General features: G+C 35.3%; 1 protein-coding gene across 1 annotated transcript in view; it reads left to right on the top strand.

Moving 5' to 3' along the window:
• The window catches only part of LOC111147337 (integrin subunit beta 8), an 80,761-nt gene that overhangs the window by 15,378 nt on the left and 41,176 nt on the right, over positions 1-24,207 (top strand). The window contains exons 2-3 of the mRNA XM_022503329.1: positions 12,677-12,762; positions 18,641-18,812. Of these exons, the coding sequence (XP_022359037.1) occupies positions 12,677-12,762; positions 18,641-18,812 (258 nt within the window). The remainder of the gene's footprint in view (positions 1-12,676; positions 12,763-18,640; positions 18,813-24,207) is intronic.

A 24,207-nucleotide genomic window follows, 5' to 3' on the forward strand; every position in this document is an offset into this window, starting at 1 on the left:
CTAGAAATTGATACTTTTGAAAGACAGGGAGGTAGGGAGTCAATGAGAATGAAGACAAGACTAAAGGATTGGTTGAAGATTTGCTCAAAGAAAGATGAACTGTGGTAAAGCTAAGTTTTGATGAAGGAGGAGTAGTAGCTGGACCATTTGGGGAACATATAAAGAATATAGAACAAGAGCTTCATAGAACAATACAGACTATAGTTTAGTTCATTATATAGTATCACTATTAAATTTCCTGAATTCTCCAATTCTTTGGTGGTTTTATAAGAGAATATCCTTGTTAGGAAGTACACACTAAAGGCAATGAGGTAAAATATTGTCAACTAATACTTATGTATAAAGGAGTACCTAGTCAAATTCTACCCAACAGAATTAAACTGGACAATTATTATTTGAAATAGTTCAAGATAATTAAAGTATTATAGAAGGTTAAATTTATATCCTATAAGACAGGTGAAAATCTTTTCATTATAATTCAGAATTTTCTTTGTCTGAACCCAAAAGTAAAATGAATTTCATAAAAAACACTTAAGTATTTGGATCTTCTTTGGCACTGAAGATAGAAGAAACTTTACTATAGAGAATAGAATATAAAATATATTATCGGGACGCCTGGGTGGCTCAGTTGGTTGGACGACTGCTTTCGGCTCAGGTCATGATCCCGGAGTCCCGGGATCGAGTCCCGCATCGGGCTCCCAGCTCCACGGGGAGTCTGCTTCTCCCTCTGACCTTCTCCTCGCTCATGCTCTCTCTCACTGCCTCTCTCTCAAATAAATAAATAAAATATATAAAAAAAAAGAGAAGTAAAATATATTATTAATGTGTACTTTAACTTGTATTAGTATTATCAGCAATAATAGTATTAATTACTAAGATATTTAATCTTTCATTTGGTATTACTACACACGTCTCTCAATTTTTCATATGGCTAAAGGCTTTTAAGAAGTTCCTGGTAGAATATAAAAAATAATTTTTTAATTTGAAAAATAATTTTATAATCCAACAACTGAGCTAAATCTGTTTTAAGGAGGTTTAAAATAACTTATCTCTTGATCTGAATGGAAGTCATATAAATCAGATAAGTAGAGTATAGGGATAAATGACTTTAGTTACTTACCCACCAACTAATCTGTAAGTATCTATAAGTCAGAGGATTTATGTGATGTGTCATTGGTTTACCTTTTAAAAACCACATAAAGTAATTTAATATTTTTGTATATACTATCAGGAAAGAAATAAATTTCCTCACTGTGTACTCATTATCCTTTGAATAAAAAATACTCCATCTTAAGTTAATTTACAAAGCAAATTTTAAATAAACTGTATTGATATAATTTACACTGACAAACTGCATCTCTCTAAATTTCCAATCAGTGGGTTTTGACAGATGTAGAGGCCTGTGGAACTACTGCTACAACCAGCATAAAGAACATCTCTACCCTTCAAAAACTTGCTGTGCCTCTAAGCTGACAGTGTTAAAACAAAACAGTGAATGATTCTGCATTACCAGGCAACCAGTGGGCAACTGGATGTACCTAATATACAGGTTTGGGGGTAGGAGAGACTTTTAAAATAAATCCTCCATATTATAAGTTGTATCTTAAGATATTTCCGTAAACTAACAGAACTATGCAATGCTATAAAGCAAATATTCTCCACCAATCATGCTCTTTTAACTCAGACTCTGTATTTTAAAGTGTTTTGAGAGCACATCAGCCAGGAAGCAAAACCCCAGAAAAGTTAGAATATCAAGCCAAGGTCAGAGAATAGGCAGTTATGGACAAGAAAAAGTTGCCTGCTTCCCTGTTCTAGATTTGGCTTCCTGGACAGAACTGGAAATTCACAAATGGAAATAGCAATTGCAAACACCATTTCAAGTGCTTCTGCCTAATTAGCATGCAGCCCAGAGCTGTCCCCTGGCAAGAGGCTGGGGAAACACAGTTGTAAAAGGGTAAGTTCTCTCTTGTGCTGAAAAAGTGCCAACCAATCTAATTTAGGCATTCAGCACTCAATGAGATGTTCAGGCTGGAGCTCCGGTGTTAAAACTCAAAGTTTCCTTGTACAAGGAATTAAAATGAATTTTGAAAAGGGCACTGTATATTTAGGGAGATCTTTGGCACTGAGGATAGAAAAAAATCCTATTGGAGCAATCTAACATCCTCATCTCAAGAGTAGGACTGATAATAGGAAAAGTAATGACATACTACTGTATGAAAGAATTATCTTGAGGTATATGGGAATTATTATTGAGTCATTACTTAAGGACTAATAATAGTTTAATTGGCAAGAGTTTTAAATTATACTTTGGCATAATTGTCTTTATGCTATTCTCTATTCCATATAGGACATTATTCAAGAGAAAAGTCTCTATAATCAGAACTGGGTTCCAATTTGTTCTCTGTAATTACTAGCTATAGTTACCCCATCTTTACAGATGGGCATGCTTTCTTCATAGAATTTTTCTAAACTTTCAATGAAATAATACATATAAAGTGCTCAGTAGCGGACCCAAAACTGAGTAATCACTTAATATTTATTTCTTATTTTCCCTAATTTATCCTATTGTATATATAGGTTTGCTTTTTGAAGTGGCAGAGGAAAATATAAATACCTTTCTGGTCTTTGAAATCTAATTGCAGGAAAGCTAAATGCAAAATGAACTAAAATTCACTTGGGTTCCTAATTAATTTTTTTACAAACAAACAAAATTCTTTATAATATCAAGTGTTTCTTTGTTTTTCCAATCAAGTACACACCTGCAATGTGACTTCAGGTTTAAAAAATGTAACGTAGAAAATGCATTGCTACTATCCTGGGGCATTTCTTTTACATCCTTGACTATGGCATTTGAGGTTTTGACATGAATAGCCATGTAATTTCTTTTTTTTTTTAATGGGAGAAAGGAAATTCATACCTGCCAAGAATTGGAGAGGAAAATAGGAAGAGCCCCTGGAACTCTAGTATGTTAGATTAAAAACATTATTTAGAGAAACAGAGTGGGAAACCGGTGAATATTTTGGCTTTTATAAAAAGGGAGTGTGCCTCATAAACAGGACAGTTGGAATGTATGGAAAAGTTCCAGTTAAAACAAGACACAAAGCACATGACTAATATTGCTTTTCCAAGTTAGACAAATGCAGCTTTAACCAGAATTTGCCTTAGAGGGGCCTCTGGAGCCCTCCCTGAATCTTGAGATTTTGATCCTTGTTGAAGTTCTAATTCTGAAGAAGGAAGGCTATACTGGGAGATGCTGTGCTCTGACCCCATCTTTCTTCCCGAGTTTCTCTCACTTCCTCACAAATTTCCCCCAGATGAGTAAGTGTCAGAAGACAAACTGATGTGCTCAGGTAAGGGAGCAACTGCAAAACTGAATTTTATCATCTTCAGGAATAAGTCTTGCTATACATAATTGAAAACAAGCTTGGGCCACCAAGAGAAATTTCACTGTGTAGAAAATCATATCAACTGCAAAGTCATTTTTGAAAGCAAACAAGTATTCTATGTATTCTTTCATCTCCTTCCCACATGTAAGAATATATGTAAAAATATATAACATATAACATATCATAAACATAAATATGTTCATATATTAAATCTAAAAACAGTCACAAATTTCAACCAGATTTCTGCAGTGTACCTGTCCTTCAAAACTTGTTAGGCCCACCTTCACGTGAATAGATTCCTTCATCACTAACTCAGGTCATTCCCTTTCTCCTGACTTCCTATATATCACCTTAGCATGGTCTGCCTTGTTTATTTTTTTCATTTCTTGTTCTACGCCACCAAAGTAATGTGCATTTAGGGTAACCTTAGAACTCAGCTTGCCAGGGAAGTTTGAATTTATACCGCTATACCATGTACTTAATAGTGCCCTCTTTCAAATTAAAAAGTGTTCTGATGTAGAGCATAATTTATACAATCGTCCACTGTATACTGCTATCAGATTTTTTTCAAAGCTCAATTAACTGAAGCGTGTGTAAATGAATCACAATGAAAGGCTGCGATGACCTCACCAGACCAGCCTTCTTGTGATGGCCCATTTCAACACAAATGAGTGTCATCAGTGGCTTCACAATGGTTCTTCTTGTAAATTCCATCATGAACTAGAGTTTTGCTTCATGCCATCCCAGCCCACTTTAAATTCTGACTCATGTTGGGATTGCCCCAAACAGGGCAGGGCAGACAGATGGAATGTGTAGCATTGCCTTAACATTTCTTTTTTTTTTTTATTCTTTTATTATTTTTTGGCAATTTACTTATGAAATTTATTTTCTTATATAAATTATGTATTTCTCTGGGCAGACAGCCTTCACCTTATTGCACTAATAGCACATCTGTAATACCAAGCTACAGGGCAAGTCTTAACAAGAGGTTTGTATTCTTCAACGTAGCACTTGTCTACCAGGCACTGTAGAGAGGATGAGGAGGAAAAGCCAGGATCCGCTCAGGTGAAGAGTGGGGTGGGGGAGAGGGGCAACTTGTATACCCTTCTGACAGTTGGTTCTCTCCCAGGAAGGGGAACATGCAAAGCTTACATCTGGATTCTGGGAGCAGGGAAGAGTTGGAAGGCTGAGAAGCCCAATGCAACACTGCAGCTCAGCTCCCTTTATTTTTGAGGAAAGCAGGAACTCCTTTCGTTCATTTTGTAACAAATCACTCTGGCCTAGCTGATGCCTTAAGGAAACAGTGGGGATGGGGTCATCATCAGAATTAGCAGCAATGCCTTAACATTTCTCAACCTGCCCTGCATTGAAAGTGACCTTCCCCCTGCTTTTGTTCTCCAAAAATCTTTATAAAGCCCTACTGAACTCACATGAATTTTATCTATGTAACAAGGGAGGTTGAAACTTTTCCCTGAAACATAAAGATTACACATAATAAAAACTTAATAAACCTGGTTAATGAGAAGAAGAGATTAGTGCTATTTCATAACATTGGCATTATAAGGAAGTTGTGCTCAGTAAAAACTACTCAACCTTATAGGGGCAAAGAATATTTGCTGAATTGAAATTTGATTTAGATCTTGGCAATAAAAAAACAGCAAGTGAATTTGGTGGTTTTGCATCTGATAATGGTAGCATTAGGAAGTGCTGTTTCAATTTAGTATCATTCCCGTCACATATTCAGGGTTCTTTAGAAAGAAAATCATCATTATATGTTGGGTTTTTTTTTTCACATTTGAAAACATCAAGATGAATTCGTCTAGATATGAACTCAACCAGATATGAGTTCATCCAGTAAGCATAATTATATTTATTGTCTTTTACAATAAATTGGTTTTAGAAATGAAGATTTTATTTAATGTAGATTATCAAGAGCTATAAAAACCTAAGACATTAGACTGCCAGGTCAACTTCAGCTTAGAATATCATGTACTCATCACACATTTACTGAGTATATACCAGATGCTAGACTTGGATACTAGGGATAGAAAGAAAATATTTATAAGCACCTGTCTTCCAGGAACTGACTGTCTCGTAGTCTTATTTTTCCAAGGAAAAACAAAATGGGTGTCTCTTCAGAGTGGCTGGTCTATGTCATGTAAAGTAATGTTAGGCTTAACATTTCTAAAAAATCATTTACATTAATACTGCTCAAGTCTTTTCATTATCTTTCAAAACTCGGGTGAATTTTCCTCTTACATCAGAAACAGTTCTGAGTGGGGCACCTGGCTGGATCTGTTGGTAGAGCACAGGACTCTTGAACTTGGGGTTTTGAGTTTGAGCCCCATACTGGGTTTGGAGATTACTTTTTTAAAGAAGAAAAAGAAAAAAGGATACAGTTCTGAAAGACAACCCAGAATGGAGGCAGCAACTCCATGGTGCTGTGAGGGGCCAGGACCTCTTTACCTTTGCCAATCTTAGCATTGGCTTCCATGCTTAGCCCTTCCATTAGTGCTCAAGATGGCTGCTACTAAATTAGATATCCATTTATAGGGCTGGTGTGCCATCCCCAGTTGCTCTGAGTTCTAGCCATTAATGGCTCACAGCTGCCACATTCTCAGAAAAATGGCCTCCAACAAAGGGAGACACATTGCTGAGCAATGTGTAGAGTTTAAGCCACCCCAACACCCAGCCCTCTCTGTGCTGCCCTCAGTCAATAACTGATGGGAGAGTATAAAAGCCAGACTTCCACTTTGCCCCAGAGTGAGACAATTTTGTGGTATCATTTGTGCTCCAAGTTCTGGGTAGATAATCAGGCAGGTTAAGACCAGAGCTTGACTGCAATAGTATCTTTGTGCCTTTTCTTTCCGATCTTACCTTACTTCTCTTCTCAATAGATTTGTTGCCACGAATCTCTATCTCAGGCTCTTCTTTTGGGGAGCAAAGACTTTTTTTTTTTTTTTTTTTTTTACTTAAAATGTCTTAATTTCCTCACCCTTTCTTCTGAGTCTCTACATAAATATTGAACATTATTGTACCACTGCCTTTTCCTCCAAATATACTTTAAGACTATCAAGACTAATCACCAGAACAGCTAACAGAAAAGATAAAAAAGGAAGGACTCCAAGCAGTTTTTGGCCAAACATAAATATGGGCGTATATTTTTTCAAGTGTAAGTAGTGACAAAACTATTTAGACAAAAATTTTCTTTCCCATAGAGATACTCATTTTCATTTCCATGGCCCGAATGCTTATTTGTTACAAGTTTGAAACAAATAATATAAAAGGAAAGACAAAGGAAAGAAAAATACTCTAGGTTGGGTGTTGCTGCTAGAGAGTAGTATTTTCTGTATTTAATTTAGTAGCAAATTTTAGTAGCAAACCACAAATATTGAGGTGAATTTTTCAACTCATTGTATATAAGCACAGTTGAAATATGCACTTGTTGCATAAAAATTATTTTAGCTATTTTAATTCTTTTAATAATATCTGCTTTTTTGTCCATTTCAACAGTAACATTATGTTTCAAAACCTAAATGCTAAGTAAAACAACAAATGCAAAACGTTAATTAAAAATGTGGTTTTTTATGTTTATTATGTTTCTATGAAGTCCAAGGGGGGGGGAACCAGAAGAAAAAGGAAAATACAAATAGTTGTATTATTATTTCCTTGCTCCCTTTGTTTTTGCAATATGCCCTCAGTCACTAGCTTTCTCATAATATATCTCTAGTTCTTCAGAACTTCCCTACTCTGATCTACCTTTTCCAAAGAGCTTCCCATGCTTCTGCCTTTTCTCCCATGCCCCTTTACATAATCTATCTTAAAATTTAACTGACTTCGCTTTTGTTTCCTGTGCCTCATTTTCTTCCCTCTCTATATATTTATAGGAGCCTTTAGAGAACAGCCCTCAATCAAAACTTGGAATAACTAGGTAACAGCAAGTGATTAGAACACTAATCTATTGCTTCATTTTTATTGTTACATCAAATGATAGCATGCTAAATTGCTGTGCAAAAAAGAGCTTTCAGTGATCAGGTAATGTATTTTGAAGATATCTGTAACAATTAGATGCCACAACATACACATAGAATAAGGAATATCCAGTTATACTCTAAAACTTATTCTGTCTGTGCTCAATTTGTCTGGTTTTGACTGCTATCAAAGTGAGTATTTATTCATTGTAACAGTGTTCACTTTTATCTTTTTGTTAAGAAAATGGCTTTACATAATTATCCAAGTTTAATTTAATATGTATAGTAAATGCAATTAAGGAAATGATACTCTGAAAAAAAAATGCATTTCTCCATTCTTCACAAATCAGTGTGTCTAGTCCTAACAGAATCTAGAATGATTGATTGTGAATATCAAGGACCACAATCTTTATCAGTTTTAATTGATGCTCCTTCTTCCAGATAACTTTGGGCATCCTTTAAATTTGAATGTTGTGGTGTAGACTTCAGAGCAGAAAAACATTAGGAATGTTTCCAAAAATTTCACTTTCTCTGATCACTTGACTTGTGGAAAGATCCCAATCTAAATGTTGAATCTTACGGGCTATTACGGGCCTTTTATAGTTTGTTTGTTTTTTTGTTTTTTGGGGGTTTTTTGGTCCATTTTCTTTCAATTCTTACTTCTATAGATTAAACATTCTCAAAATATATGAATAAGTGATCATCTAAAACAAAGAATATCTAAGTGACAGTCACAAATATGTAGTTTCCTGATTTTTGTGTTACTTTATCCTGTTGATGATAGATATTTATTATACTTTATGACAGACTGTTATAAAGGTCATTTTACATGCGTCAGAAACATTTAATTCTGGGAAATAATCAGAAAAATATTCAGATTAAGTCAAGGTACACTTTGAAAACTGGAAACAAAATGAAGGTGTTGTAAGATTTTCGGTAATCAATTATAGTCATGCCAGAATTGTATTTGTCACAGATTGAACTGATGTGTGTATATTTGAATAAATTGGCTTTTAAGAGTCATTTTTAAATAACCAAAATAAAAGTAGTAGCTTTTTATTTAATAGTTATTTTTATATATTAGCTATATTTTTAAAACTTTGTGTTTATGATCCAAGGGACTTTCATTTTAAATACAACTAATCCTATTTACAACAAATTTAAAGACACATAACACCTCTCCCTTTTTTTGGAGCTAGATCTATATATACGATGTGTGTATATATATGTGTGTACATATACACATATAAATTATTATAATATTAATTATAAATAAGTTATAATAGTCCCTTTGCTAAGTGTCTACCTTATCCTAACTACTATGCTTGGCATGCTTATGCTTGCTTTCATTTCAGCTCATATCAATATTTTGATATAGGTATAGTTAGCCCTATGTTACCTTGGAAGAAATGGAACCTCAACCTAAGAACACATTGCTATTAAGTAACAGTGCTGTGGAAATTTGGAACTTTATTTCCAGTAACTATTTAGCAATACTACCTCATCATTTCTGTTACCTGCAGTTGTAACAGTAGTAAAAGTAAGAATCTCAGCCCATGCTCATAGATCAAGGAATAGAATTTTTCAGAATGCACACACTTATATAACATTAAATCCTTTACTAATTTGTCTTGGTAGCACATTTTTTTTAATGACATGGGATTTGTGAGGCAGTTAGGACTAAAGCAAATGAGAACAAAAGAGAGTTCTGAAGATACGGTTTAAAATATGATTCTGCTTCCATTGTCTTTCCTAATTTCCATTAAGATCCACAAAAAAGTATCCTTGATAAAAACACAATGCTAGAACATAAAGAATATAGTGCTATGCCATACCACTAAACAGCTGGACAAGTAGCTACCACTCTCACAGAGTGGCACAAAGAAACACTCGGGCACCCCTTCTAATGGGGTGTCAGTGCTGAGGGCTGCTAGGAAAGCACCACTGGAAAGCAGCCTCCTATGATGTTGCATCAGGGATGGGGCAGCCAATGAACAGAGTCAACCTAAAGGCTGATGACAAACTGCCCATGTCTGGTCTGTAAACCACATTCATGCACTAATTAATGTGTGTTCAATATAAAGATTTCTATTTACATAGGATGATCTGACAGAGGGACAGATACACACACACACACACACATCCCTTTAGCACATATTAACTAATAGCCTCCATAGTAGCATGACCATTCAGTGTAGAGAACTGTTCTTATTGGTGTGATATGTGCACTTTAGGTATTTACTTAATGTGCTATTTAAAATTAAAAAGAAAAACCTTTAAGATTCTGCTTACCAAAGTGTATCTGGTTTGTCTTCTGTAAAGTCTAACCATGACACTCTCCAGCAGTAACATTTGACACTATTCCCATGGAGTTCAATTTATGGCCTTCCTCCAGTTCTGCAGAATCATAAGGTCTGCCTCCTCCATATCCATTTATGGGATCATTTTTCCTATAATTATGTAGACTGAGAAATGTCAACCCTGGAACCTGGGACATATTGACACAACCAAAATTTCTGTCCCTCTTGGTCATCATTCTTAGGTGTCTGAAGTTTGAGAACAGAAGTTGGCAGTAGAACTTTTTAAAACAAATGGTCGGAAAGCAGACTATAAAGAAAGATTTTTGCTTGTAAACTCGTTATTTACCACTCATGTCTTGGAAGTAGGAGACTGACCTGACCTTGAATCTGGGTTAGCTTAGGACACAGTCAGACAACTATGAGAAACAAAGACCACAGTCATAGAAGCAGCAGCTTCCCTTCCAAGACAGTGCAATCTTAACTGCCAGTGCCAGCGTCCTACCTACAGAGTTAAAGAGTGAGTCAAGTCTGAACTGAAACAGACTTACTTCCACGTTCCAGTCAGGTCAAGTTTAAGAGTTGGTAAAGGCCAAGTTAGGTCTGCAAATGTGCTTGATTTCTTTCTGAGAACAAAACTAAAAAGGTCATTCTCTCTTCTAAATATTTTAGAAATAAGCACCTTTTTTGTTTGGCAGGCTAAGCCAGATAGAAGGATTTTAACTTATGAAGTCTTCATACACAGGTGGCCATACTGTAAAAGCTGCCCAAAACAGTAGTTATTTTTTGTCCTTGGAAGTCTAGACCAGGTCTGGACAAATCAGTAAAGAAGTGTAGATCATGTTTATTAAAGTTGATATAAAGCCAAGGACAAAGGCTGCAAGGGGACAGAGAGAGAGATAATAGAACAGCCATTAAGAGTTAAGGAGAATTGGGGTAAATTGGAGGGGGAGACGAAGCATGAGAGACTGTGGACTCTGAGAAACAAACTGAGGGTTTTGGGGGAGGTGGAGGAATGGGTGACCCTGGTGGTGGGTATTAAGGTGGGCACATAGTGCATAGAGCAGTGGGTGTGGTGCATAAACAATGAATCTTGGAACACTGAAAAAATAAAATTAAAAAAAAATTTTTAAAAAGAGAAGAGTTAAGGAGGGATGGTTTGGGCTTAACTTGTTGGCTGTCTGAGGATATACAGAGAAGGGTGCTCACTACTACCCCAAGTAGTACCTTTCTGCTGTACTTACTCTCCTGTAGTTCCTCTTTCTCTCTTCCCACTGCCAAAGCCCACGCCATGCTGTCTTTAGGTCACAGCTGTTTTAACTGTGTATTCTAGATCATTAGAGTAAGTTGAAAGAGAAAAAAAAAGAAAAACTGATTGGATGGGGACAGCAAGAGATTTTGTGGCCTTGATCCCCTTTCAAACTACCATGTCTCTATGTGATTGTAAACAAACACACACACACACAAACACACATAGTCCTTTCATGCGTCTTTCATTACATTTTTTAAAAGATAAATACAGATTAGAAGAAACCAAATGAAATGGCAAAGAGATACACTAGATCTCATGGCCTCTAGGAATCATCCTTAAAACATACCCTCTTCCCACACCCCTGCCCTTCCTTCTAGTACAAAGGAAAGATTTATGCGATCTGAAGAGAAACCAGAGTTCTACCCTTCCTTCTAAAGCAGTGAAGCCCCTGTGTTCCCATAGTGCCTTGGTGATATCTCTCTTGTGCTTATCTTACTGTATTTTGTTGTTTGCTTATATAGTTATCTCCTCACCTGGACTGTGACCTACTTACAGCTAGAATGCTTGTTATTCACTGTATGCCTGTGAGTGAGATGAATAGAATTCTTCATTTCCAGTGTCCTTGTGATATTTCATAGTAAAGGATGGACTGTAGAAGTATGTGATTATTCTATTAAAAACTCATGATAAAATAAAAAACTCATTCTTACTGCATTTTATGTGTTTAAGTTCATAATGATGAGTCTCTTCATAATGATATAAGTAGTTAGTGACTACAGCTAAAGGTAAGTAGTTTCCAGGCACAGCTATATTACTAAAATGTCCAGCTAAGTGTGGGAATGTATGGGAAAGTGAACTGGTCATGATCTTAAAGTGATCTTAAATTGGATAAACTAAAACAATTTATCCATTTTAACTACTTTATGTCTAAAATGTTGAACCACGCTATTATATTTGGTTCTGGTACCCATGAAGTCAAAATAATCAATAGTAAGATAATCAGAATTCCTGAGTTGATTACTAGACTAGTAGATTACTAGATTACTCTATATGTCATCATTTCTCAAGATATCAAGATCATTTTTCAGAAAGTTCATTCACTGTGACCCAACATGGATTGAAATGTTCAGATTGAGGTCTGTATATGACTATTTTTATAGGAAAAATTCTAGATCCAAAAATGCCTTATTAGTTCAGATAATATGAAATATAATGAAGCTTTAGCACACTAAAAAATGTGGAGTGTCTTTTACTCGTGTAGTAGAATTCAAGCCAAACCCCAAACCTAACTAATATCACATTTTCATCACCCTCCTTTTCCCCAGCCTTATAAAACCAAATAATAACTACTCAGGAAATATTATATCTGTTAATTGCAATGCAGTTAACCTTGCCTCTTCCCAAAGAAATTTTATATATATATATATGCATATATATATATATATATTTTAAGATTTTATTTATTTATTTGACAGATAGAGATCACAAATAGCCAGAGAGGCAGCCAGAAAGAGAGGAGGAAACAGGCTCCCCGCCAAGCAGAGAGCCAGATGCGGGGCTCGATCCCAGGACCCTGAGATCATGACCTGAGCCCAAGGCGGAGGCTTTAACCCACTGAGCCACCCAGGCGCTCCAGAAATTATATATTTTTTAATGTAGTGTACTTAAAACTACTGGTCAACTTGCTTCAGCTTTCAAAATGCATTTTGGTCTAGAATTGTATAAACTTCCCAATATGAGAGTAACACCTCATTTTGTCCTCCATTACAGAAGACAATAGATGTGCATCTTCGAATGCAGTGTCCTGCACCAAGTGCCTCGCGCTGGGTCCAGAATGTGGATGGTGTGCTCAAGAGGTGCGCCATTTTCTTTCTTTCTTATTTTCCTCTTTCTTTTCCTTCTTTCCTTCCTTCCTTCCTCCCTCCCTCCCTTCCTTCCTCTTTCCTTCCTTCTTTCCTTGTCTCCCTTCCCTTCTCTTTTCTTGCCTTTTCTCTTTTTTGCTATTTTCTCTGTTCCTCATGGTTGACCTTCTCTCTAGGCATGATTTCATTGCCCTCGTATTTTATGCCTTGAAGGTGAATCAGGAAAAAGAAAGATACTGCTGAGCATCAGGAAAATTTTATTTGGTTTTATGCTTGGAAATATCTGGCTTAATATAAAGTATAACCTTTTCATTAGGAAAATTATAGTAATTTTGAAACGAAGTGCAAACCATTTTATGTTTTCCATCTGTTCTATAGAGAGAATTGGCAAACACAGAAAGTGACTTTTGATAGGTCAGGAGGCTTTGTGTGAAATTCTTGCTGCAGCTTGGGGCAGTAGGTTATATATCCAAGTTGGATCATAGTCTTGTACATGCTTATTAAAGAAAAGCAAGTTAGTTTATTGGTCTCTTTCATTTGTTTTTACTTGAAATACTTAGAGATAAGTTATTTACTCCACTTCATAACAATGTCCATCAATTTGCCAGTTACTTATGAAAAATGGGATGTTTTTCCTTTGACATGTGACCCTATTCATGCAATACTGTGTACATTTAAATTCTGTGGAATGAAGAATAATTCAGAAGTTGTTTATTGTTCAAAATTAGTGTTTGTATATTCTAATAAGAGAAACATACCCCAATAACAAACTTCTTAGTAAAAAAATTACAATGCATTCTTTCTTTCTTGGCTGTGAAGTTGTTTTGTGAATTTTCTCTTTTGTTGATGACCTTTGGTCAGAACTATCTTATATAATAAGTTGTAATGAAGAAGCCATCTACTAATCTGGGAGTTCTTTTGTGAAATTTATATAGGTAATTTTATATTTGTTTACATAGCTCTTGTGAATTGGAACAAATAGATCTTTAATGGCCTTTTGCTTGACATGAAAAGAAATCTCTAGCTTTTGCTTCCTGTGATTGTGCTCAAAAACTGCACCTACCATCATCTTTCCAACCTCTCCTGTTACTGCTTGCTCTATGTATCTCCCAAGAGGAAAAAGAAAGCTGAAAAGTAGCAAAGGATGATGGACATTACTTTCTTCTAAAGCAAGTCAGGAAAGAGGCAGGGGAGGAGTTCAGAAAATAGTGGCCATATCTGAAAGTAAATGTCCCTCCTACTGACAAACCAAAAGCCTTCTTGAATATACTCTAGGCTTTACCAATGAGAAAATTTGAGATGTCACTCAAAACTAGGCAGTGCTTCACCAGAACCTATAGAATCAAGCAATGTCAGAGAGAGGACAATTCCAGAGTTTCTAGTTTCTATCCCATCACTTCCGATGAGACAAATGACCAGATAGAATTCACTCTATTCTCTGAGCCTCCCTTTCCTCATCTCTCTAACCCTGAGTTTGGCGTTTACTTCTAGGTCTTCTTGTCAAGAATGTTCCATGGCTTGATATTTCCCGACCCTAGGCCAATATTCCATTTTAGATTTTTACTAAGGAAGATCCTTAGAGCCATGAAGTTTACATCAACTTGGTGTGCTGCTGAGAATTTTGGTCAGTATAGTTTAGAGGGACTTAGGTGGTTAAGACAGCCAGTTGTCAGCCAAATGTTAACATCCCAGGCATACATAATGCCAAGTTCCAGAGGGACTCCTTTATCTGATAACTGCTGCTGGCACAGAAAATCTGGAGAGGCACAGTCATAGACATAGCAAATGTCAGTCCTGCCACAAGGGGAAGGATTTTGAGTATTCAGAGAAACTGGTGGCCAAATGGAAGGAGGTAATCCAAGGGGAAGTGCTGGGTGGCTGCCGAAGCAGAAGAGGCAAACCTGTGTCTGCTTTGGTCAAATGCTTCAGAAGAGGATCTCAGGAAACATTTGGAGATCTGTTGGCTGTTCATGTTGCAAAATAGTCTTCTAGGTAGTGCCGGTTTCCCCAAAGCTCAGCAGGACCCTCGGCGCAGCCCCAGGGCCCGCCAGTCCACAGTGCAGCGGCCGGAGGACTACCTGATCGCGGGACACCCACCCTCTTTCCAAGGTCTCTGTGCTCCTGGGTCCCCAGAAAAAACCCATACTAAGGGAGCGTGTGCAGTAAATATTTATGATCAACCAGAAAACAAACACAAGAAACACCATCATGGGATAGAACACAGATGGCAGGGGAAAAAAAGCATCTAATTCATGTATTTAAAAAGCAGGCTCTGAAATGAGATCACCTTGGATTCAAATCCCAAGGCCATCCGTTTCTAACTGTATAAATTTGGACATATTACTCTAACAACTCTGAACCTCAGTTTTCCCTCGGAAATAATAATTGTACCTCTGACACATTGTAGTGAGGATTAAATGAAACAGTATGTGAGAAGCATTTGACCCAGGCATTGCTTAAGAAATGGGAATTGTTACTTTAAGAACTCAAGACTCCAGAGCAACTCATTTAGGTTTAGGAAACCAAGAGGACTGTGTTAAGAACACCACCTAAGGGTAGGCAACCAGTGTTAGGACTCAGCCACTAGCCACTTCATTAACAGAAGGAGCTGTCCACTCCCTGCAGGCTGACCTGACATCATTGAGAGGAAGAGTAGAATGGTTAATTTTGAAAGCTTACCCACCATTAGGCACATATGCAACTGATGCCTTTTATTTCTTAACCGATAAGAGTGGAGGGACCGGGAAAGAATAGGCATTTTTTCTCTGTTCATGATTAGAATAAATAAACAGTAACAAATTAAGCCTGGTTTGTACAATTTTCAAAACTGGTAAGAAGTAAAACATCACTAGAAAATTTAGACAGGGTATATCCAATATGCCTACATTCTTTTTTATAGCATGTTAATCTGCTATTCTGTACTTTTGGGTTTCTCTTTCTCTCCATGCTACATAAAAATAATTAGACAATAATTAGGATAGAAAGGACCTTACCATTATTACCTAGTTTAATGCCTCAACCTCCCTTTTAACAAAAACAAAATCTTGATGAGTTTTGAAGAACTCTCTTTCTCTCTTGCCTGCTATGCCATAGATTGTGATTACATAGCCAGAAGTTTAGAAGGCAGCCTTCGAACATAATTATACTGAAAGACAACACAAAGGGCATTCACTGTCAAAAGGAAGATGATAGAGTTCTTCATTTCTGTGCAGATTACCATGTTTGGAAATCATAAAGACTCAGAAATGAGAAGAAAACAACTCTTCTTTTCCCCAGACAATTATCTTGAATGGATGAAAGTAACAACTGATGAAAAGCCATCTGGGGTAACTTCAACCTGGGCTTTTCATGTACAAATAGGCTTGAGATGCAGATAGTTGGAGTATGATTTTTGCTTGTGTATTTCTTGCAGAAAAAATAAAACATAAGAATTAGAAGAAATTAAAATGACACAAAACACCACAAATTGAAAGGGTGTGGTTTCAAATTCTTTTCTTTTATACAAAGTAGAAAGTAGGCCACAGTGGATAGGGGCAGCATTCCATTCTTTATTTTGATGTCACGGTCTTTTCTTCCCTTCTCAAACCTAATTGTCAAATTGGCAGTGTTTTTCTAACTCAGTTTTTATAGTGGAGTAAAAACAGCTATTGCTGATTCAGACATTGCAAAATAATTGAGACTATTTTGCCTATTTCAGCAAAATGATTGACATTTAAAGGTCAAACGGCATAGTGTGATGTACAGTTAGAGTTGAATTAACCATATTCCCTTCTTTTCCATTTCTGTATACACAAATAACAAAATCCCTAGCTGAAAAGGAAAATCGGAATTATTTGTACTTTATTTCCTTCTTGATTTGAAGTCTTGGGGTTTTTTACATCTGTAAAACGTGTGTGGCCCCTTGTCTGTGGTCCGTCATTTGAGGCAAGAGTGAGCATTGAGGTTCTAAGCCTCATGCACCCTCAAGATTCCTCAAGCTCCAAGAAAGGAGGGATCCCCCCATCTAGCCTGGAGCTTTCTAAAGGAAAGTGATACCATTGATAGCAGTCCATGCTACCTTTCTTTGAGGAATTCCAAACTTTTTATAAACTAAATCGTATACTGAGTACCTCTGAGTTTTATCAATAGATGAATAAATTTGGATACAATAAGGATTTGGACTTTTTAAACTTCAGGCTAAAAATCTAGGTGTCAATAGCACAGCAAATTGAATTTTTCTGTTCCCATGAAGTGGTTTACCAAATGATAGCTGGACATCTTAATTGAAAAGGATATATCCTCTTTTATCTTTCAATTATTTTTATATTTTAAAGTGTGTTTCACACTCTAATTCAGAATCAGTACTATAAGGGGCCACACAGTAAAAAATTTTGTTTTGTGGGCCACATACTGTCTCTCCTGCATGTTCTTCTTTTTTATTGCTTTATAGCATTTTTTAAATGTAGAAAGCATTTTCTGGCACTCAATCGATATAAAACAGGCCACGGATTGTTGTATTTGTCCCATAGTCCCTAGTTTTCCAAACCTGCTCTAAATTAAGAGAGGAATTAAATTAAAATCCTTGTATGAGTGTTTTTATATTGCCTACCACCATCCCATCTAATACTCACCATTGCAACGGATGCTCCTATTCATAATTAGTGATCTAATATTCAACTAATATTGAACTTGATATAATCTCTTTCTTCCATAACCTTATGAAATTCTGTGCTTCCCCTAAGTTTAACGCCCATAAAAATCACATTTACTTGCTTAATGGCTGAATTCACCGAGGGTCTGTTAACTCTTTGATGACAGGGAGAGAGTCTATCTTATTCCATTCTGTATCCTCAGCACCTAACAAACTACAGTAAGTATTCAATCTGTATTCTTCAACTGAATGATTAGTTGGAAACCCAATTCCCTGAATCATCTGAACTAAAGGAGGAAAGACTGAATACCACATCAGAATAACCACTGCCAGGAAGATCACTAAGCAAATATCCAGCTAATGTGTAAACAAGTATTTCAAATAATTCAGGCCAACATTCTATATTAAAAAAACATATTTTTATACTTTTTGATACATTTCCTGTCCTTAGGGAAAACCTGAATGGTTACATGAAAAATAAAAATGTCAAATTTTTCTCAGTCACGATAAATTGAATTTTAAGCTTGCTCCACTAATTCCAAGTTTATTATACGGCTATTGAATGACAACCAACCAATCCTGAATGGTAATAAAAGTTCTAGATTCAGTTACAAAATCAGGAGAATTTTAGCTGCAACCTTGTATCTCTCAGCCCCATTATAAACATCTTCCTTGGTTTATTAAATTATTTCCAGGCTATTATGTGTCTAAGAAGTTGGGGGATTTTATGGTCTAAGGAATATAGATTTCCAATTCATTTTTTAAAATTTTAGTATCTTATTAGGAATGTGACTCCTGAGGGCTTGCTCTATATTCCAAATATAACAGTATTTAATAAACATATCAGCTGGGTTCTTTGAGAACTGAAATTTACATTTGGAATGACTGAATGGCCTATTTTGAATAAAATTTTTTGAAGCAGTCTTTCCCACATAAAATATTTAGAAAGAATTAAGTTGGTATAATTTTACAGTGATCAGTTAACAATATTTAAAGTCCTTGGTTTAAATCTCCTCTTTAATATTCATTTTCTTCTTTTTAAATAAAGTTTAGGAATTAAAGCTTTATTTAAGACAAATTTACTAGTTTTCTTATTGGAAACATGCAGCTATTTTGAATAGTTGCATAATCTATGCAGTATTAGAAGATGGCTTCTTTTCAATATTTGCTGTGTGGTTTTCTTTGATTGTAACTGAGATGGTATGCACTAAAAACGTCAGTGATTTTCCTTTTTTTAAACAGGATTTCATTTCGGGTGGATCAAGGAGTGAGCGTTGTGATATTATTTCCAATTTAATAAGCAAAGGCTGCTCAATTGATTCAATAGAATACCCATCTGTGCATGTAATACCAAGTGAAAATGAAATTAATACCCAGGTGACACCAGGAGAAGTGTTGATCCAGCTGCGGCCAGGTTTGGTGATTTTCAAATAAATCTACGATGGTTCTGACTTGAAATTACATTTAGCTTTATTTGCTCACATTTAATATTTTGTGGAAGGCAGTATTATTGTAATAGAAATAACAGTGGGCTCAGAATAAAGAATCAGAATTTTGCTCTTTTTGTGCCTATAGCTAGCTATCTGTGTGGCCTCGGACACTCTCTGCAAACCTGACCACATTATATTATAATTACATGTTTCCAGACTTGATCAAATTGTAATGTAATTGTGTTCCTATTCCATTGCCAGCTCTGAAAGAAAGAGAACATGTTTTATTTCACTGTTTCTCCAAAGCCTCACAGAGTGCTGGCTTGTAGTAAGCACTCCATAAGTATTTGTTGACTTGATAGTTGATTAATTAATTAGTAAGAGATATAAATTAAGCTAAGCCCTTAGAGCCTGTGTGATAAACTTTTAAACAGAAAACTACAATTCATAATTATCATAATTAACTTGAGCTGCTTTGTGATGGCCCCTGAGATTAACACATCTTTCTCCTCCTATACTTCTCTTGTAATTGCCATTTTTTCACATTGTATTCCACAGTTTGACACAAGTAGTAGGCCACTGGAAATTATTCATTTTCCTCTGGTGCTAGAGAATCTCAGTGTACAAGCTACACATGGCAAGATAATTTCAGGTACACAGGTATGCATCAGTCAATTAGATGCACTTAGTTTTAAGCCATATGCAATTGCCTTCAAGTCTGCCATTATTTCATTCTGGGTGGTCTTGTCCTGTCATTAAATTTTTAAATAATCATTATTGACACGTGACCTCCCTATTCCAAAACTGAGCTATTTCTTACAGATTCTTAGATTACCAGAAAAACAAATTCTATTTCTTTCTTGGCTCTAGACATATTCCCAGCTTCCAATTAAAACTATGTTCTTCACCATATAAAGCAGCCCGGTGTGGACACATATAAGCAACTGTTGGAAAGGGATACACAAAAATGAAAGAAATTAGATTGGTAAGATTATGCCATTCACTACCTTCTATTGCTACCATAACAATATACTGTACAATAGGTGGCTTAAACAACAGAAATTTATTTTCTCACAGCTAGAAAGTTTAAGATCAAGATCCTGGCTGATCTGGTGCCTAGAGAGGGAGAGAGATACACACAAGAGAGGGAGACAGAGAATGAGCTCTATGGTGTCTCCTCCCAAAAGGGCACTAATCTCATCATGAGGGCCCCACCCTCCTGACCTCATCTAAACCTAATTATTCCCCACTGGCCCCATCTTCGAACACCTTCACATTATGGGTTAGGGCTTCAACACACAAATTTGGAGGGAACACAATTTAGTCCACAGCACTTGATATATAAAATAATATTTTCAAAAGCCATGGAATATTTTTAGATATTAATCATATTTTAAACAAGAAAACTTAATCCCGAAAAGTGAAACTTTTTATAGGTCAACATCACTGTACACTATGCAATAACTTTTGAAATCAATATAAGAGGATAAATAAATATTAAATAATGAACTAAGAAAAGCTTTTCCTAAATTGTCTCCAAGAATAAAACAAAACTATAGTCATAGACTATTTAATAATAACAATAACAACAACACACATCAAAATACATATATTTTGTGTATATATGTGATTAAGTTTTCTCCCAGGAAAACTAAAAGCTTTAAATGCTTTTTATTATTAAAGAAGAATGAAAAAAATTAACTAAGCATCCAAATTAAGATATAGGAGCAACAAAACCAGAATAGCCATAAGGAAAACAAGAGAAAGGAATTCATAAGTTATGAAAAAAAATTAATGAAATGCAAAATAGAAATTAAAAGGTAAAATTAATGTATAATTCCAAGAGTTGGTTCTTTGCAAAGTCAAATAAAAACAGATAAATTGTTGTCAAAGCTAATTAAAAAAAGAGTAAAAAAGTAAATAACCCAGTTATATAGATTATAACCAAAGAAACAAATATTAAAGAAAAAAAGACTATGAAAGTATTAGGTATAAAAATCTATGGTAAAATGCATAAATGTTGATAATATACATAATTTTAAGGAAAATATATATGACTAATATTGCTCAGGAAGTGGGGGATATCTAAGAAACCTAATAAAAATAAAAGATATTAAGAGCATTATAAAAGAAAAGCCCACATTGTGTACTTAACGTTTTCTTAGGAAGAAATGATTTCATGTTCACCCAAACATTAAGAATGCATTATCCCTAGGCTACATAAACTCTTCCATTATTTTTAGAGAAGGCCTAGAAGCTACCCAATCTGTACAAAGTTTGCATAACCCTAGTATGAAATCCTTAACATTTCAGGAAACCACCTTAAATCATATGTGATAAGAAAAATAATGCCAAAAGGAAAAAATATATATTGTTATTTCAACAGATGTTGAAAAAATCATACAGTAAAATTTAGTGTCCATTCTGCCAAAATCAAAATTGAAGAACAGTTCTTTAATATGTATTAAAATTATTCTGGAAGTTTTATATAAAAGCAATTAGATTTAAAAAACAAATACAAGTTATAAACATTTTGAAAAGCTAAAGCAAAATTATCATTATATGTCTCTGGCAAATTCAAGCAAATCAACTAAAATTAACTTTTAAAATTTAAAATAAAAAACAAGGGACTCTTGATCTCAGGGTCACGAATTTGAGCCCCACAATGGGCTTAGAGCTTACTTTAAAAAAAAAATAAATTCCTCAGCCATCATTATATAAACAAGGAATACATGTTTTTAAAAATAAATAAATAAGGCAGGTTGTTTTTTATGAAGTATTCAAATCAGCGAATTTCCTATGTGATATTAAATATAATGAAAAAGGGGATCAATTCACAGCAGCAACCTAAAATATAAACTATCCAGGGACAAAGTTTTTTAAAAAATTCATAAGATCCATTGTGTAACCTCAAAGAAGATATGTAAAAGTGCAGAAAAATTTTATGTTCCTGATTAGGAAGCCAATATTATAACAGTGACAGTTTTCTATAAATGAACTCTATAATTGTAACAGAATCCAAGTGAATAAGTAAATATAAGTCAACCCCAATCCAATCTGAATGAAGTTTTTTAAAATCTTCAATGATATTTGTTTTGCATGTATCTTTGTATAATACAAATAAATATAATATATATTTTTATATTTACATAATAAATATATAAATATTAAAAATAAAAATACATATATACAAATTTATTTAGATTTTTAATGTTATTATCAGGTTATTCACAAGAAAAATGGATGTCCAATTAAGGCTTTCATGACTCACCCTTGTCTTCTCATTCTTTTCAATCCTTCAGTTTTTTAAAGTGTAACTGCTCTGTTACTTGTTTCTTTTGCCCTTTTTCCTAGTACTAGGAAGATTCCTAAGCTTATTAACCATCTTAGTTCTCTTTTTTGTGGGTGATATGCCTCTACATACAAATCTTCCTATTTTTCTAACTAAACATTACTTTTTTTTAAAAGATTTTATTTATTTATTTGACAGAGAGAGACACAGCACAAGCAGGGAGATTAGCAGGCAGAGGGAGAGGGAGAAGCAGGCTTTCTTAAGAGTCAGAAGACAGCCCCACTCAGCTCAATCTCAGGACCCTGGGATCATGACCTTGGCTGAAAGCAGCTCCTTAACCAAATAAGCCACCCGGATGCCTCTAAACATTACTTTTCAGTAGCTTATACATGAGGCTTATGGTATATTATGTTTCTAATAAATGTAACTATATCCTTTCAAAATGTCTTGCTCTTTTTCTTTGTTTTTTGTTGTTGTTGTTGTTGTTGTTGTTGTTTTGTCTTGCTCTTTTTTAAACACTTAGGATTTGAAACAAGGGTGCTTTTTTTTTTTGGTGTGTTACATTTAAATTTATATACTTAAATGGATTTAGTTTGTTCATTTTTGTAGATATAATGGTGGTTGAACCTTTCTGAGACTAAAAATTAACAGTTCAAAAGTTGAGTAACTGTTTCAGTGCTATAGATAAGCAATGACAGTCATGGTAATGAGGCAGGAGAAAAGTGGACAGACATGAGGGATAATGGGGAGGTAGCATCTCCAGGGGTTGGTGATTGATGAGCACAGGGACACTTGGGCTGTGGCTCAGGCAACAAAGGAAGAGGGCTGGCTGCCATCTGTGGAAGGCATGGTACTGAGTTCAAACTGAGACATTTTAAATTGAGGTGGTGACTTATTTACTATATATGAGGCTGCAGTTCAGCAGGAGATACAGGTTGGATAAAGATGTGGGAGACTTCGGGGCACCTGGGTGGCTCCGTGGGTTAAAGCCTCTGCCTTCGGCTCAGGTCATGATCTCAGTGTCCTGGGATCGAGCCCTGCATCGGGCTCTCTGCTCAGTGGGGAGCCTGCTTCCTCCTCTCTCTCTGCCTGCCTCTCTGCCTAGTTGTGATCTCTGTCTGCCAAATAAATAAATAAAATCTTTAAAAAAAAAAGATGTGGGAGACTTCAACATAAGGTAGTAAATGATGTTAAGTGAAGGCAGTATGGGGAATGGGAAAGTGTAAAGAGAAATGCTTAATATCTATATCAGTCATTATGGGGTTTGATTTTTTTCATTTTCCCACTACTATTTAAATTTCTGTATGCAAATCAGTGAATTATATAATGTGTTTAAGTCATCTCTCCAATGTAGCCATGACAGAACTATATTTTACAATATGCATCTATAACAAATGCTTGCTAAATTATATTTAATAAGCTCATCTAAAAACCACATGTGGCATCAAAGATGTGCCAGCTTTGAGGCATGATATATAAAGCTACATTTTACCAATTCCAGATATACAGAACCATTGCTCCTTATAATATAAAAGTCCTTTCTACCACGACACATACAATGCATACCTAAGTATAAAATGCATTTATTGGGCACCTGGGTCACTCAGTGGGTTAAAGCCTCTGCCTTTGGCTCAGGTCATGATCTCAGGGTCCTGGGATTGAGCCCCGCATCTGGCTCTCTGCTTGGAGGGGAGCCTGTTTCCTCCTCTCTTTCTGGCTGCCTCTCTGGCTATTTGTGATCTCTATCTGTCAAATAAATAAATAAAATCTTTAAAGAAAATGCATTTATTCTCCAATATTGATTTAGACTTGATTTATTTATAATTATTCTTATAAAAATTAATTACTTTTAAGGTAGCATCTATTAAGAATTTAAAAATTTTTTCATGGATACTGATTAAATTTTTTAAAGAATGTTAGTAGGACCTTATTATATATTTTATATATTTATTTATTTATTTATCAAAAGAGTTTATTTATTTATTTATTTATTTGACAGACAGAAATCACAAGTAGGCAGAGAGGCAGGCACAGAGAGAAGGGGAGGTAGGCTCCCTGCTGAACAGAGAGCCCCATGTGGGGCTCGA

Source organism: Enhydra lutris, unplaced genomic scaffold (assembly GCF_002288905.1).
Source record: "Enhydra lutris kenyoni isolate GAN:26980312 unplaced genomic scaffold, ASM228890v2 scaffoldscaffold16, whole genome shotgun sequence".
In the NCBI taxonomy this organism is placed as follows: Eukaryota; Metazoa; Chordata; class Mammalia; order Carnivora; family Mustelidae; genus Enhydra; species Enhydra lutris.